Source organism: Barbus barbus (genome assembly GCF_936440315.1).
Source record: "Barbus barbus genome assembly, chromosome: 9".
In the NCBI taxonomy this organism is placed as follows: Eukaryota; Metazoa; Chordata; class Actinopteri; order Cypriniformes; family Cyprinidae; genus Barbus; species Barbus barbus.
Window position 1 is genome coordinate 1,731,388 of NC_136737.1, and position 12,578 is coordinate 1,743,965.

General features: G+C 37.8%; 1 protein-coding gene across 1 annotated transcript; it reads left to right on the forward strand.

Moving 5' to 3' along the window:
- Positions 1-6,059: 6,059 nt before the first annotated feature.
- Positions 6,060-11,652, forward strand: guca1ab.1 (guanylate cyclase activator 1Ab.1). Its single transcript, XM_079424765.1, has 5 exons — positions 6,060-7,330; positions 7,402-8,349; positions 9,802-9,951; positions 10,049-10,139; positions 10,220-11,652. Exons 2-5 carry the CDS (start codon positions 8,152-8,154, stop codon positions 10,357-10,359), a joined length of 579 nt encoding a protein of 192 aa, XP_079280891.1. The 5' UTR covers positions 6,060-7,330; positions 7,402-8,151; the 3' UTR covers positions 10,360-11,652.
- Positions 11,653-12,578: the final 926 nt, after the last annotated feature.

Here is a 12,578-nt window from a genome sequence, read left to right on the forward strand (position 1 = left end):
TCAGGAATCAGGCCAGGTTTACTCTGCTGATGTTTGCATGAATCTTTCCAGTAACTTACGCTTTGTTTGTGTGTAAAGACTTGCAAAGGACTTTTTAAACTTGTATAAATAATAACAGTTTTAGCACTCTGTCACTAAATATAATAACTTTTACATGTTTAATAAACTATAATCTGACTTAGTATGTCATATATAAATAATATATTACATTTTGTCAATAATAAACCTGTTATAGCTAAGGCTTGTAATATATTTACTATAATATTTAGACATAATTAAATTAAGTTGTCAAATATGTTACATCAAACGGTTTTGTTAAATTGTAATATTGATGTTTAGTGGATTTAATATGCAATATTTAGTATAAGGCCTACATTTTAATATAAGTATTTTAATATAATATTTAGATACTTGTTTAATGTATAATAAACAGACAATTCATGTTTATAAATTATATAATTAATCATTCCCAGTCGGCATGGCGACAGAACACAAACCTGTCTGTCCTGTTCCTCCAGGTTGTCATGACGATCTGAGAATGTTCAGAATGCATCGTTCATCTGCTCGAGTGTCTCAGGAACATGCTTCACATGATTTATGATTGATAGATGCCTCACGGGCCTCTGATCATCATCATCATCATCATCACCTTCATCACGTCTAAACACACTAGAGGTGCTTTATTAACACGGTCATTTACTCTCCCTCAAGTTGTTCCAGACCTGCATGTGTTGAACACAAAAGAAGATAAGCTGGGAACCATTCAGCTGACGGTAGCCATAGTATTTTTATCCCATTCTATGGAAGTCATTGGCTACCGTCAAGGGTGTAGTTTTCTCCTTAAATATGAAGAGCTCAAACAACAGATTGAGTTGCTCCAAATTTCACAAAAAGCTTATGGACTTGATTATAATAGTCAGACATTGAAGTGAGTTGCTGTGTTCGTCTCTTCTGAGGAAGATTCATTCACTTGGATATAGGAGGCTAACTTCATTTCTGTTTAATGCTAGCTAAATTTCACATACATAAACACAAATCTGGCTCTAAATCTGTCTTTTCTTTATTCCGAGTTGATGTAGACGAGTACATGAAACTATCCCGAGTTCAGTTAATCCTAAAGCATCTCTGTATTGATCCTTTCTGTCCTCTTGCGCAGTGGTGTGTACAGGGGGTGTGTTTGAGCTCCGGCGCTAAAGTGCCCTTGCGGTGCCCCTGGTCCCTGATTTCTGCCGAGGGGAAGGGGTGTGATACCTGGGATACTTTTTCAGGATTCTTTCATGAATACAAATTTGAAAAAGAACAGCATTTATTTAAATTACAACTTGTGTAACAATATGCATTACCGTTCAACAGCTTCAGGTCAGTATTTTATTTATTAAATTTTTTAAAGAAATTCGTTTTTATTCAGCAAGGATTTGTTAAATTGATAGAAACGGTGATGGTAAAGATTGATATTGTTAGAAAACATCTTTATTTAGAATAAATGCACCCCAAAAAAGTATCACAGGTTCCAAAAAAATATAATAATAATAAAATTAAGCAGCAAAACTGTTTTCAATATCAGCATATTATAATGATTTCTGAAGGATCATGCACTGAAGACTGGAGTAATGATGCTGAAAATACAACTTTGCATCACAGAAATAAATTATATTTTAAAGTATATTAAAACAGAAAAACATTATTTTAAATTGTAATAATATTTCACAATATTACATTTTTTTTCTGAATTTTTGATCAAATCAATACAGGCTTGATGAGCATAAGACACTTTCAAAATGCTGCATAATTAATAGGAAATCCTTTCACATCACAATTTCGCCAGCCTGCACTTCACATAATAGGCCTTTAGGTGGCACTTGGGGTTCATAAACTATGATAGTTAATAGTTAAATAAATAATGGTGACTTGACTAGTGCAACATCAAGGATGCAAGCTGCCATTGAAATCCACCAGAGAAGAAGAAGCAGAGCCCTGTGGCACAGATTTGAGATTTTAAACAGATTTTAGAGGGGAAACTCATTTTGAAGTAAGAAAGTAACTTGTTTATTCCAATTATTTTTATTTGTAGTTAAGCTCATTAAAATTAAATAATGTTTATTGTGTGTCTCAATAGATATTTGTCATGAAAGTGCTCAGTGCTATAATGTTTTAGCTATTAGCTGTAAAGTGAGCTGGTTCATGGCTACAGTGCTCTGGGTTAGATGTGAAACCCAGCTCCATGCAAACCTTTAGTTGTGTGTGTTTTCACTGAATTTCAGTGTGCTTATGTCTTAAAAGCGAAAGACAAACTGAGGAGTGTCTCTCTGCATTTTGAAGAGAGCATCAGATAATGTAAAAGAGCTTGGAAAATCTGTAAATTTCAAGTTCAATTTTATTATGGTCAACTACTATGACTGACATTACAGTGCTTGCTATGCCATTTAACAGCAGTCATTGAAACTAGTTTGAACACACTATCTTAAAATGACTCTGAAAGATACAGGCAGAAATGTCAAAAATGCACAATTTCTATCATCACTCAATAATTAGCAGTGACAGTAACACTGAAGAACTTCATGATGCTGATTCTGCTTTTGCTGGTGAACCTGCTGCTGCTGATCAGTAGTTTATAAAGTCCAGAGTCTGTGGTTCTGGTGTTTGTGATGGTCAGGGATCCAGCTGCAGTCTGTCTCTGAATCTCCCCTCACAATGATTATCTGTACAGATCTTACTCTGATCTTTAGGGATTTCAGCAATGCCACTGCCATTAAAATGCCATTTCATAAAATCATTTGGGTTTTTTACTACACCAGGATCTAAAGTGACATATTCTCCCTCCTTCACCGACTTTCTCTTCATTTCATGTAGTTTAGAAGCAGGGACACCTGAAACACAAACCAACAGCTGCTGATAGAAGCTTATCTACTAACTGATGGAACAAAATCTTAGTTAATAATACACGTTTTAAATCGGTAAACGATCTATATGAATAATCTATAGAATAAAATAAGTTTTAAAAGTAGTGTTTTGATTGAAAATGATCTATAAACTGCATTCGAAAAGAGAAAAACCCCACTAAACACATTAATGATGTGATTTATATGTACATGAACCATAATGACTCACCAGTGACAGAAACCCTGAAGATCTTCTCACTGATTATTCCTTTACTGCTGATAATCTGTAGTTTATAATCTCCAGAGTCTGTAGTTCTGGTGTTTGTGATGGTCAGGGACTGTCCAGCTTCAGTCTGTCTCTGAGTATCATCGTCTGGTATCCAATGATTTGAGCTGTAGTTATGTTATTAAAATACCATCTAATTACATGTTGTCTGATTTTTTTCACACCGGTGTATAGAGCCACTGAATCTCCCTCCATCAGAAACACTGACACTCCATCTGCACCAACACCGTAAAAACCTGAAGAAGAAATGAACAGTTAATAAAGATTGTGGGTATGTCTTACTTCATAATGTAACGCATGCAAACAGAATCTTACAGAACTCCGTTCACCCATAATAAAACATTTCCTGATTAGTTACTCATCGATGCTTCAAGATGTACATGATTTACTTTCTTCAGCCAAAGAGAAATTAAGGTTTTTGAGGAAAACATCTATCTAATGTCTAATAACACGTGTTCATGAGATTGTTTATTGAAGGAAATTAATGGCCAAAAAAGCACATCTTTCTCTAAACTGTGCACATGGTTACACGCGCACCCAGTAGTCGGCTTCATTAACAAATGACTCTTATGAACCGGTTCTTTTTGAGTCCAAAACGCAGCCCATTCACTAATGAATTTTTACATTTTTATTCAGACGTCCTCTGAGAAATCTAATCCCGTCCAGATACGTCTGAGATTCATCCCGTAATTGTTTGGTGATCTGCAAGGAGGCGCACATAGAGCTTACAAATCACACTTGCTAGCTAATAGCTGCGCTCATACTGTAGTTAACCCTTCCTAAAAGCAGTTAAAGATGCTCAGAAAGCCTAACAACTCAGCACCACTGTAGGACTATTAAAAGGGATGTGCACGGGTTTTCTGAAGTGACAGCAATGACTGATAATGTTAGCAAATAATGATCGGTCATGATTAGCCTATGTGTGACGGTACTTTTTGCTGACTTCATAACTCAGTAGCATCTCTACAAAAACGAGTCAGATAGGGAGCTTTAATTGGACGCTTTTAATTTGAAGGAAAACTTAATTAAGGAAATCTATTCAGTGATTGGTCCATGTGTATGTCGTCATCCAAAATCCCGTTTGTGGCACAGCAAAGTGTCGTGAATCATCTCTTCGACTGACACTTAAGATTTAGTCCTGAGCGCCTGATGAAAATAGTGTGCGTGCTTATTATGATTATTAGGTTATCTGCCAGGAAGCGCAAAAAGACAAAGTTTATCAGTGCGTCATGTATTCACTCTTTTCTTCTTAAGAAAACAATTTAAGATGTTCTTATTTGAGAACTTAAGAATTTTTCAAGAATTGCACTTAAGAACATTCTTACAAACTTCATTTATCTTCAGAAATTTCTGAACTCTTTCCTGTAGCTCAAATAGTGGAGCACGGCGCTTGCAACGCCAAGGTCATGGGTTCGATTCCCAGGGAAAGCAAGAGCTGATAAAATGTAGAAACTTGAATGCAATGTAAGTCGCTTTGGATAAAAGCGTCTGATAAATGCATAAATGTAACTTAAGAATATTTCCGTGAATCCGGCCCCAGGTGTAAACAGACCCTTCATTTCTTTAGCCAAAAAGCAATAAAGGTTCCCTTTCGAATGGGAACTTGTGTTGCCTCACCTAGAGGGTGCTATGAGGGAATGTCTCATGACTAGTGTCTGTCTAAACACAACATTCAGGTTATACTTTTTTCTTTTAATCAGTATGTGGCAGAGATAATGTGTAAGGGATTCCATATTCAGTGGAAATGTGTCGATGTCACTTTCTGTTTCTCAGTAGTTGAGGTGTCCTCATTGAAGGCTCTGACCTGGTCATTTGGGTTTTTGTATTCTGCTAATGGCTGGTTCTGTAAGGAGCTCCACTCTGAAAGCGTCGTCCAGCCATCAGGTTTTCTGTAAGCTGTTCTGAGTATAGGATGTCAGTAGGCCTCCTCTCGCAACTGGCAACACAAATGTGTTGCCACAAACCGGATATAAATCTGACCTTCGATTCCCGCGCTATACGCAAATTTTACGGTTCACGTCAATGAAAGCAAAAGATATGTGCTGCATTTTATTCACCATCAGCTAATTTCAACATCAAAGACCGCAACAGGAGAGAGAGCAGCATCAGCACTGGAAAGATAAGTTAGTCTTACCAATACGGGGTGGGCGATATGGAAAAAATATCATATCACGGTTCACGGTTTTATCACGATTCTTTGTCATGTTGGTTTTACAAGTTGTCTGAGCATTACAGCCAAACTAGAAAGACAAAGCCTTTCAAGGTAACAAACAAAACATGGCAGATATTTAGGCCAAAGTGGGCGATTTTTTTTTATCTTTCTTATTAAAAAATAAGAACAAAGATACACATTACAAAAACACATAATAAGGGATTCTCTCGGTCTATACCTCTGCATCAACTGAATTAATCTTTATTATTATTATTATTTATACATTTTTTATTCCCAATGAATTGGAGTTAAAACTCCCACACAGATGACAATAATAGACCATGCAAAATACTAATAAATCAATCAATAAATAATAATAATAATAATAATATCTTTAAAATATTGCCAAGTAAAGTTGCAAACAACAATAAAATCACAGAAGAACTTTAACTATAAGCGACACAAGTATATATGGAAAACAAAGGTATGGTTTCCTATTTTTTCCTGATGTTTGTTATTATTTAAAATGTCATATACATTTTTATAAACTTTTTTTTTTTAATTTACTACTTAGGCATGTTGACAATAACGTCTTCAACAATGTCTATGACCATCTAGTGGACTTTCAAAATTTGCTTTGCTTGAGAAAGCATGAAAATATACGGTTATGATGTTTTTTTTTTTTTTTTTTTTCATGATTTGGTGGAGTTAGTTTTGCATCAAACACAATGTAATGTTCGTCACTCGAGATCTGGCAGCAGCAGCGCATTTTTCCGCTTGTGCGAGCGCTTCATGAAATCAGCCGCAGACCAGAGCCGCAGAGACACTCCCATGGGCTTCCAGAGGAACTGAGGAATGCAGTAAAGCGTGTCATGAGCAGCCAATGGCTCCAAACAACTGATAGTTTCAGCATTGAAGCCCATTCATTTCAGTGCTTCTCAAACACAGTAGCCAGAAAGATGAGGAAATTACAGCATTTTTTTTCCATTTTAACGCATTAGTTTACCTCTTGGAAATCTGACCAGTAGTTGTAGTTTATGAAACGCGTTACAGTTAATGTTTATTTTTAGCAGTGGTGGTCAGTAACGAAGTAGCTTTACTGCGTTACTGTACTTGAGTAAATTTTTCAAGTATCTGTACTTTACTGGAGTAGTTTTATTTTGAGTAACTTTTACTTTTACTTCACTACATTCCAGAGCATAAGATCGCACTTTTTACTTCACTACATTTCATAAAACACATCGTTACTCCTTATAATACATCACGTGCTCCGAGACGCAGAAGCGGTGTCTGATTCCTGAACAAAACCGATTCTTTTCAACGAACCTGTCAACAAACGATTCATTCACGAACTGGAATGATCCGATTGCAGCTGTTCTCGAGTCAACTCACTGATTCAAATGATTCGTTTAGAGCGAGTCTCCAGTCAACTGAACTCACAAGTAAACACTGGAGATAATAATTGACTATTTAAAAAGTTATATAATTTATAAACATGAATTAAGATTCTATTATACAGTATTTTAAGTATCTATCTATCTATCTATCTATCTATCTATCTATCTATCTATCTATCTATCTATCTATCTATCTATCTATCTATCTATCTATCTATCTATCTATCTATCTATATATATATTTATTCCAAATAAAGATTCATTAGAAATAAAGGCACTTGTTTACAAGATAAGCATCACTTATAAGCAATATTTTTTATTTGTGCATCTTTTTAATCAAGCTGTAATTTTGTCAAATTAAGCAAGCACGTTTGAAAATATTCTTATTTTCGGAATGTCTGCATTAACTATGAAAAATCCATTTGTGATTCTTTGTTACCTGGGAACTCATGGAGATTCTAGAATGAATGTGCTGCCATGGTTACGTCTCTGTGATGTCATCACAGACGCTGATCTCAGATCAGACTCAGATCAGATGCTGATGGACAGACAGAAGACGAGTACTTCTGCTGATATGATGGAGATGCAGATGGGAACAGGAACCCAGCGGACTCAGGTAAGAACCTCGTTGACATCCAGTATTTCTGATATTAGTTTGAGATACTCATGATTTCATACATTGACCAGGCTTTGGTGGAGATGCGAGACTCCGTCAGATCTGTGGATTTGCCTCCTAACACTCCTCCTGAGCATCTCCGAACTCCTCCAGACACCAGCGGAAACTCTCTGAGACCCTTCTACACGGCTCAGAAACCCGCGTGTGGCTTCAGCTTCTCCTGGCACACGGACCACAGACGCAAACGCAACGGCCTGCAGGCCTGCAACCCGGTGAAGTGGAGGAACCAGTGTGTGTCCAAACCACAATAAACCTGCATTCATGTACCGCACGCCATCTGTGTCGCTTCACTCAGCTTTATAGAGCTATATACAGTTGACCATAACCATGAAAATATGTTTTGCATATGTTTTATTAGGTTTTCATGCAAATCTTGCCTGCAATGTTTGGAAAACATAAACATTTCCCCCCCAGAATGTTAGGAATTGGTTCACAAAAAATTACAAACTGGGAACCATGTGCTAACAAAAGATATGGATCGATAGATAGACAGACAGTCAGACAGACAGAGGTCGTGATCTCAGGTCAGTGGGTCGTGCTGACTGCTGACACACTGTATTTAGGATTCCCTGTAAGCAGGAGGTAATTCTCTGTATTTCCAGAGCGGAAAAGAACAGCAGGGAATGACGTCAGTGTTAATTGGACGGGACACCCTCCTCCTCGCCCTGTCCCGCAGGCTGAGCTAAGCCCTGTGTCAGTGTGTGCTGGCGAGGGCAAGCGGCGACAGATCTCTGCTCAAGCTCCGGTGCTTCAGCGGCATCATGGGAAACTCCTCCAGCATGTCAGTGAAGGAGCTGAGCGCCTGTCAGTCCCATCAGTGGTACCGCAAGTTCATGACCGAGTGTCCGTCCGGTCAGCTCACCTTCTACGAGTTCAAGAAGTTCTTCGGCCTGAAGAACCTGTCAGAAAAATCCAATGAGTACGTCAACACCATGTTCAAGACCTTCGACATCAACGACGTAAGACAGTCTGTTATTATAATACTAATTATTTACTGTTTTACTAAATGGTACTATTATACTTGTGCATATTTATATCATCCAATTTACTAACACTCATGTCGTTCCAAACCTGTTGAACACAAAAGAAGATATTTTGAAGAATGTTGGTAACAGTTGACGGTACCCATTGACTTACATAGTATTTTTCTCCATACTATAGAAGTCAAAGGCTACCGTTAACTGCTTGGATAACAACACAATTGAAGATTTAGTGAATAATGCTTGTAACCAAATGGTTGATGGTAGCCATTGACATTCATAGTGTGGAAAAAAAAAATACGGAAGTCAATGGGTACCGTCAATGGTTTGGTCACCAGCATTCTGTGTCAGTTTGGACACTTAATTTCTAGCGATTATCGTCAATTTGATTTCACAGATACTATTTAAACTAAACTGAGCTAGACAATGACATCTCTGAACTCAATAATGAAATGTTTAAACTTATTATTATATATTACTGACACTCCAATCTGATACTGTTAAGTGCTTTGACACAATCTGTATTGTTAAAAGTGCTATATAAATAAAGCTGACTTGACTTGACATTCTTCAAAATAGCATCTTTTGTTGTAGAGAGGTTATTGTCAGGGAAAATTTGGATTTGTATCAGGTTAAAGTTGTGTTGATAATCAGTTCTTATGAAATTAGGCACCCCAAACAAAACATAACATATCATAAAATATGGAAAATATAGATCCTTGAGAGATGAACTCATGAACTCATTGGTCAGCGATTTCCTCATGTCTCTTCTGCTTCGGTTCAGCTGAGGATTGTGGGTAACGAGATCTGTGTTAATATAGTAAACTCAGGCCAAACATCAGCGATGCAGAAGGTCAGAGATCTTCACTAAGACCCAGCAGATCCTGTAATCTGGTTAACTCAGGAGTTTATACAGTGACTGCTCTACTTTATTTCTGATCTCAGCGGCTTCCACTCACGTCACGGCACTTTCCATGAAAAATACAAGGCCATCTAGATTATTTGCATCATCAATCACAGCATTATTGCTCGTAGTGACATTAAAACCCATCTATAAACCATTCCTCCAGGCCATTTCACCATGTGTGAATATTCATGTGCAAATTGAACATTCAGTCAGACTGTTTGTACAAATAAATAAATAAAATGCATGGGAAATTTGTCGAATATTATTTGTTTTTATAAATCTTAAGCCATTAACTGTCTGTATCTCACTAGCAGGACACTTGGCACTCATTTTTAATTGCATTTTCCCCTTATCACTTGATCCTAATTAGGTATCTTTCAAAAGCTTAAACACTCAAAATGCATCCTGTGAAAACCGTTTGAAACTTAAACTTTGAAAGACAGTTTACTTGCATGCATAACTGTTCATAGCGGATCATAACTGTTTCCAGTAGCATAATTTGTTGTGCATTATGTCCTCCTCAGGACGGCTGTATTGATTTCATGGAGTATGTAGCAGCTCTGAGTTTGGTTCTGAAGGGTGGAGTTCAGCAGAAACTGCGCTGGTACTTCAAACTGTTCGATGTGGACGGCAGCGGCTGCATCGACCGTGAGGAGCTGCTGCTCATCTTCAAGGTATATCTGATGAATCCAGTGCTTTCTGTGACATATTTGACTGAAAACCGTCTTATAAGACGTCAGAACAAACTCACAAGTTGTGTTTCTGCTCCAGGCCATTCAAGCCATTAACGGAGTAGAGCAGGAGTTTACCGCTGAGGAATTGACTGATATGGTGTTTAGCAAGATTGATGTTAACGGAGACGGTAATCTGTCTAATTCATCCATGCTAATTAATTATGCAAATGAAGCGGTGTGATTTACAGATGCATCTGCGTGTGTTCAGGTGAGCTGTCTCTGGACGAGTTCATCGAGGGCATCCAGGCGGACGAGGTTCTGTCGGTGATGTTGACCCAAAGTCTGGATCTGACTCATATCGTCAGTAATATCTACACAGACATCGGCTCTGAGCAGCAGCTCAACTGACCCCAGACCAGCCCGAGATCAGGGTGCCAAACGAGACCAAGATGAGGAGCGTTTCTCAACTCTAAACTGCTGAAGAGCTTTAAACCCTCACAGTATTAATAGTGTTCATCTGCATTTCAACAGTCTGATTATTCCCTCTAATCACACAATAACTGAGACTAGAGCAAACGCTTTGTTTAAGTGCACTTATGCAGGTTTTATTTGGGATATTAACACCTCAGGTTTGAACAAATCCATAAATGCAATGTTTCTCCAGATAACAGATAATCTGTCCTTCAAGAACTCCGTCTTAATATTACTCTGTATTATTATTATTATAGATATGAAGTATTGTAGTGTGGATTTGTAATGTTACTGTACTTTTACACTTTCCCCATTTCAGAATAAAATATGAAACGTGTTATTTTTGGACTTTGATGGACACAAATCACCCAGGTTTCATTAAAGTATCTTAGGTTTTATTTCAAAGATGAACGCTAGTCTTAAAGGGTTAATTCGGAACTAATGAGGGTGAGTAATTGTTGACGGAGTTTAGAAATGTAATTTTGAATAAACTAATAGATTAAATAGAAAATTAAGTGATATGTTTATTTTTACCCAGCTTCTTCAAGCATCAAGTTCAAGTCATTTACTGTCATGTGTACAAGTATCATGTACAAAATACAGTGAAAAACTTGATTGAATACTTCTCCACAGACTACAGACAATACAATACAATCATATCCCGTTCTGTGCTTTACTTAGAGCCTGTTATTCAACATGATAGCGCCACCCACTGAATCACTGAAAACTGAATCACGCAAACACTCTTTCAGAAGCGCGTCATCAGCTATAACTCATCTAAAGGTATTCATCAGAACAATAATAATATATAAAAAGGCGGGGCGCAGGTAGCTCTCTATCAGTGTTTTTCTTTCGATTTTATTTGTGTTGCTGTGAAAATGGCGTCAAGTTCAGGTAAGAATCTAATTGGATACAAATAAATACAGACACGTTTCCTCAATTATTTACGAATTATTTATGAAGTATTAGTCAACAGTAGGCAGTTGTTTACTTCATTTAGTGTATTGAATGATATTTTACTGCGCTCTTATATGTGTTTAATCGTGTCATTGAACTCCAGGAAGAAACTCAACTTCTGCGTCAGCTTTCTTTTATTAGTCTGTGATTCTGTATGAGTTGAGGTGTCATTTACAGGCTAAATTTCAAGTCTTCTGAACCCGAACAGTAACTTTGTTTGAGGAACAGATTGGCATAAATTGTCATTCATTAAAAAATACTCCAGTCTGTCATAGCTGAGATCTCGTTTGTGCTTATTTATTTCACACCAATGACGTCAAACAGTACTTTTGATACAGAAGCCTTGAGCATAGAGCAAAAAATGATCTCTGAAGCCGTGTCTGTGTTTTGTGTCAAACACTAGAAAACATCTGAAGATTTCCAAAGCTTGACAAAATCCCTCAAAGTGAAGTTTCAGGGGTTAGTTTGATGTTCTGAAAGCAGAGGCTAAATTCCTCCTGTTGGTGATTTCCTGTGAGATCAGTCTGTTAACTGAGGACTAGTATTTGGGGGCCTTAAGCAGAATTTGAAAGTGGTTCCAGAGAAATGCAAGATGCTCATGGATAAGCTATACTGTACTGGTTACTGTACTGAATCACTGTTATTGAATCATGGGCTCTATGCAGCTGCAGTTCTTTTATTTTTAGTGAACAAAGTGTATAAAAGTCTAAGTAATGATCATCCCAATAGTGAGTCAGTATAATAATTGATAATTATTCTTTGGGATTAAACAAATGTACATCTGGGAAGTCGTGGCCTAATGGTTAGAGAGTCGGACTCGTAATCCAAAGGTTGCGGGTTCGAGTCTCGGGCCGGCAGGGATTGTAGGTGGGGGGAGTGAATGTCCAGCGCTCTCTCCACCCTCAATACCACGACTGAGGTGCCCTTGAGCAAGGCACCGAACCCCCAACTGCTCCCCGGGCGCCGCAGCATGGCTGCCCACTGCTCCGGGTGTGTGTTCACGGTGTGTGTGTGTGTGTGTGTGTGTGTGTGTTCACTGCTGTGTGTGTGTGTGTGTGTTCACTGCAGTGTGTGTGTGTGTGTTTACTGCTGTGTGTGTGTGTTCACTGCTGTGTGTGTGTGTTCACTGCTGTGTGTGTGTGTGTGTTCACTGCTGTGTGTGTGTGTGTGTTCACTGCTGTGTGTGTGTGTGTTCACTG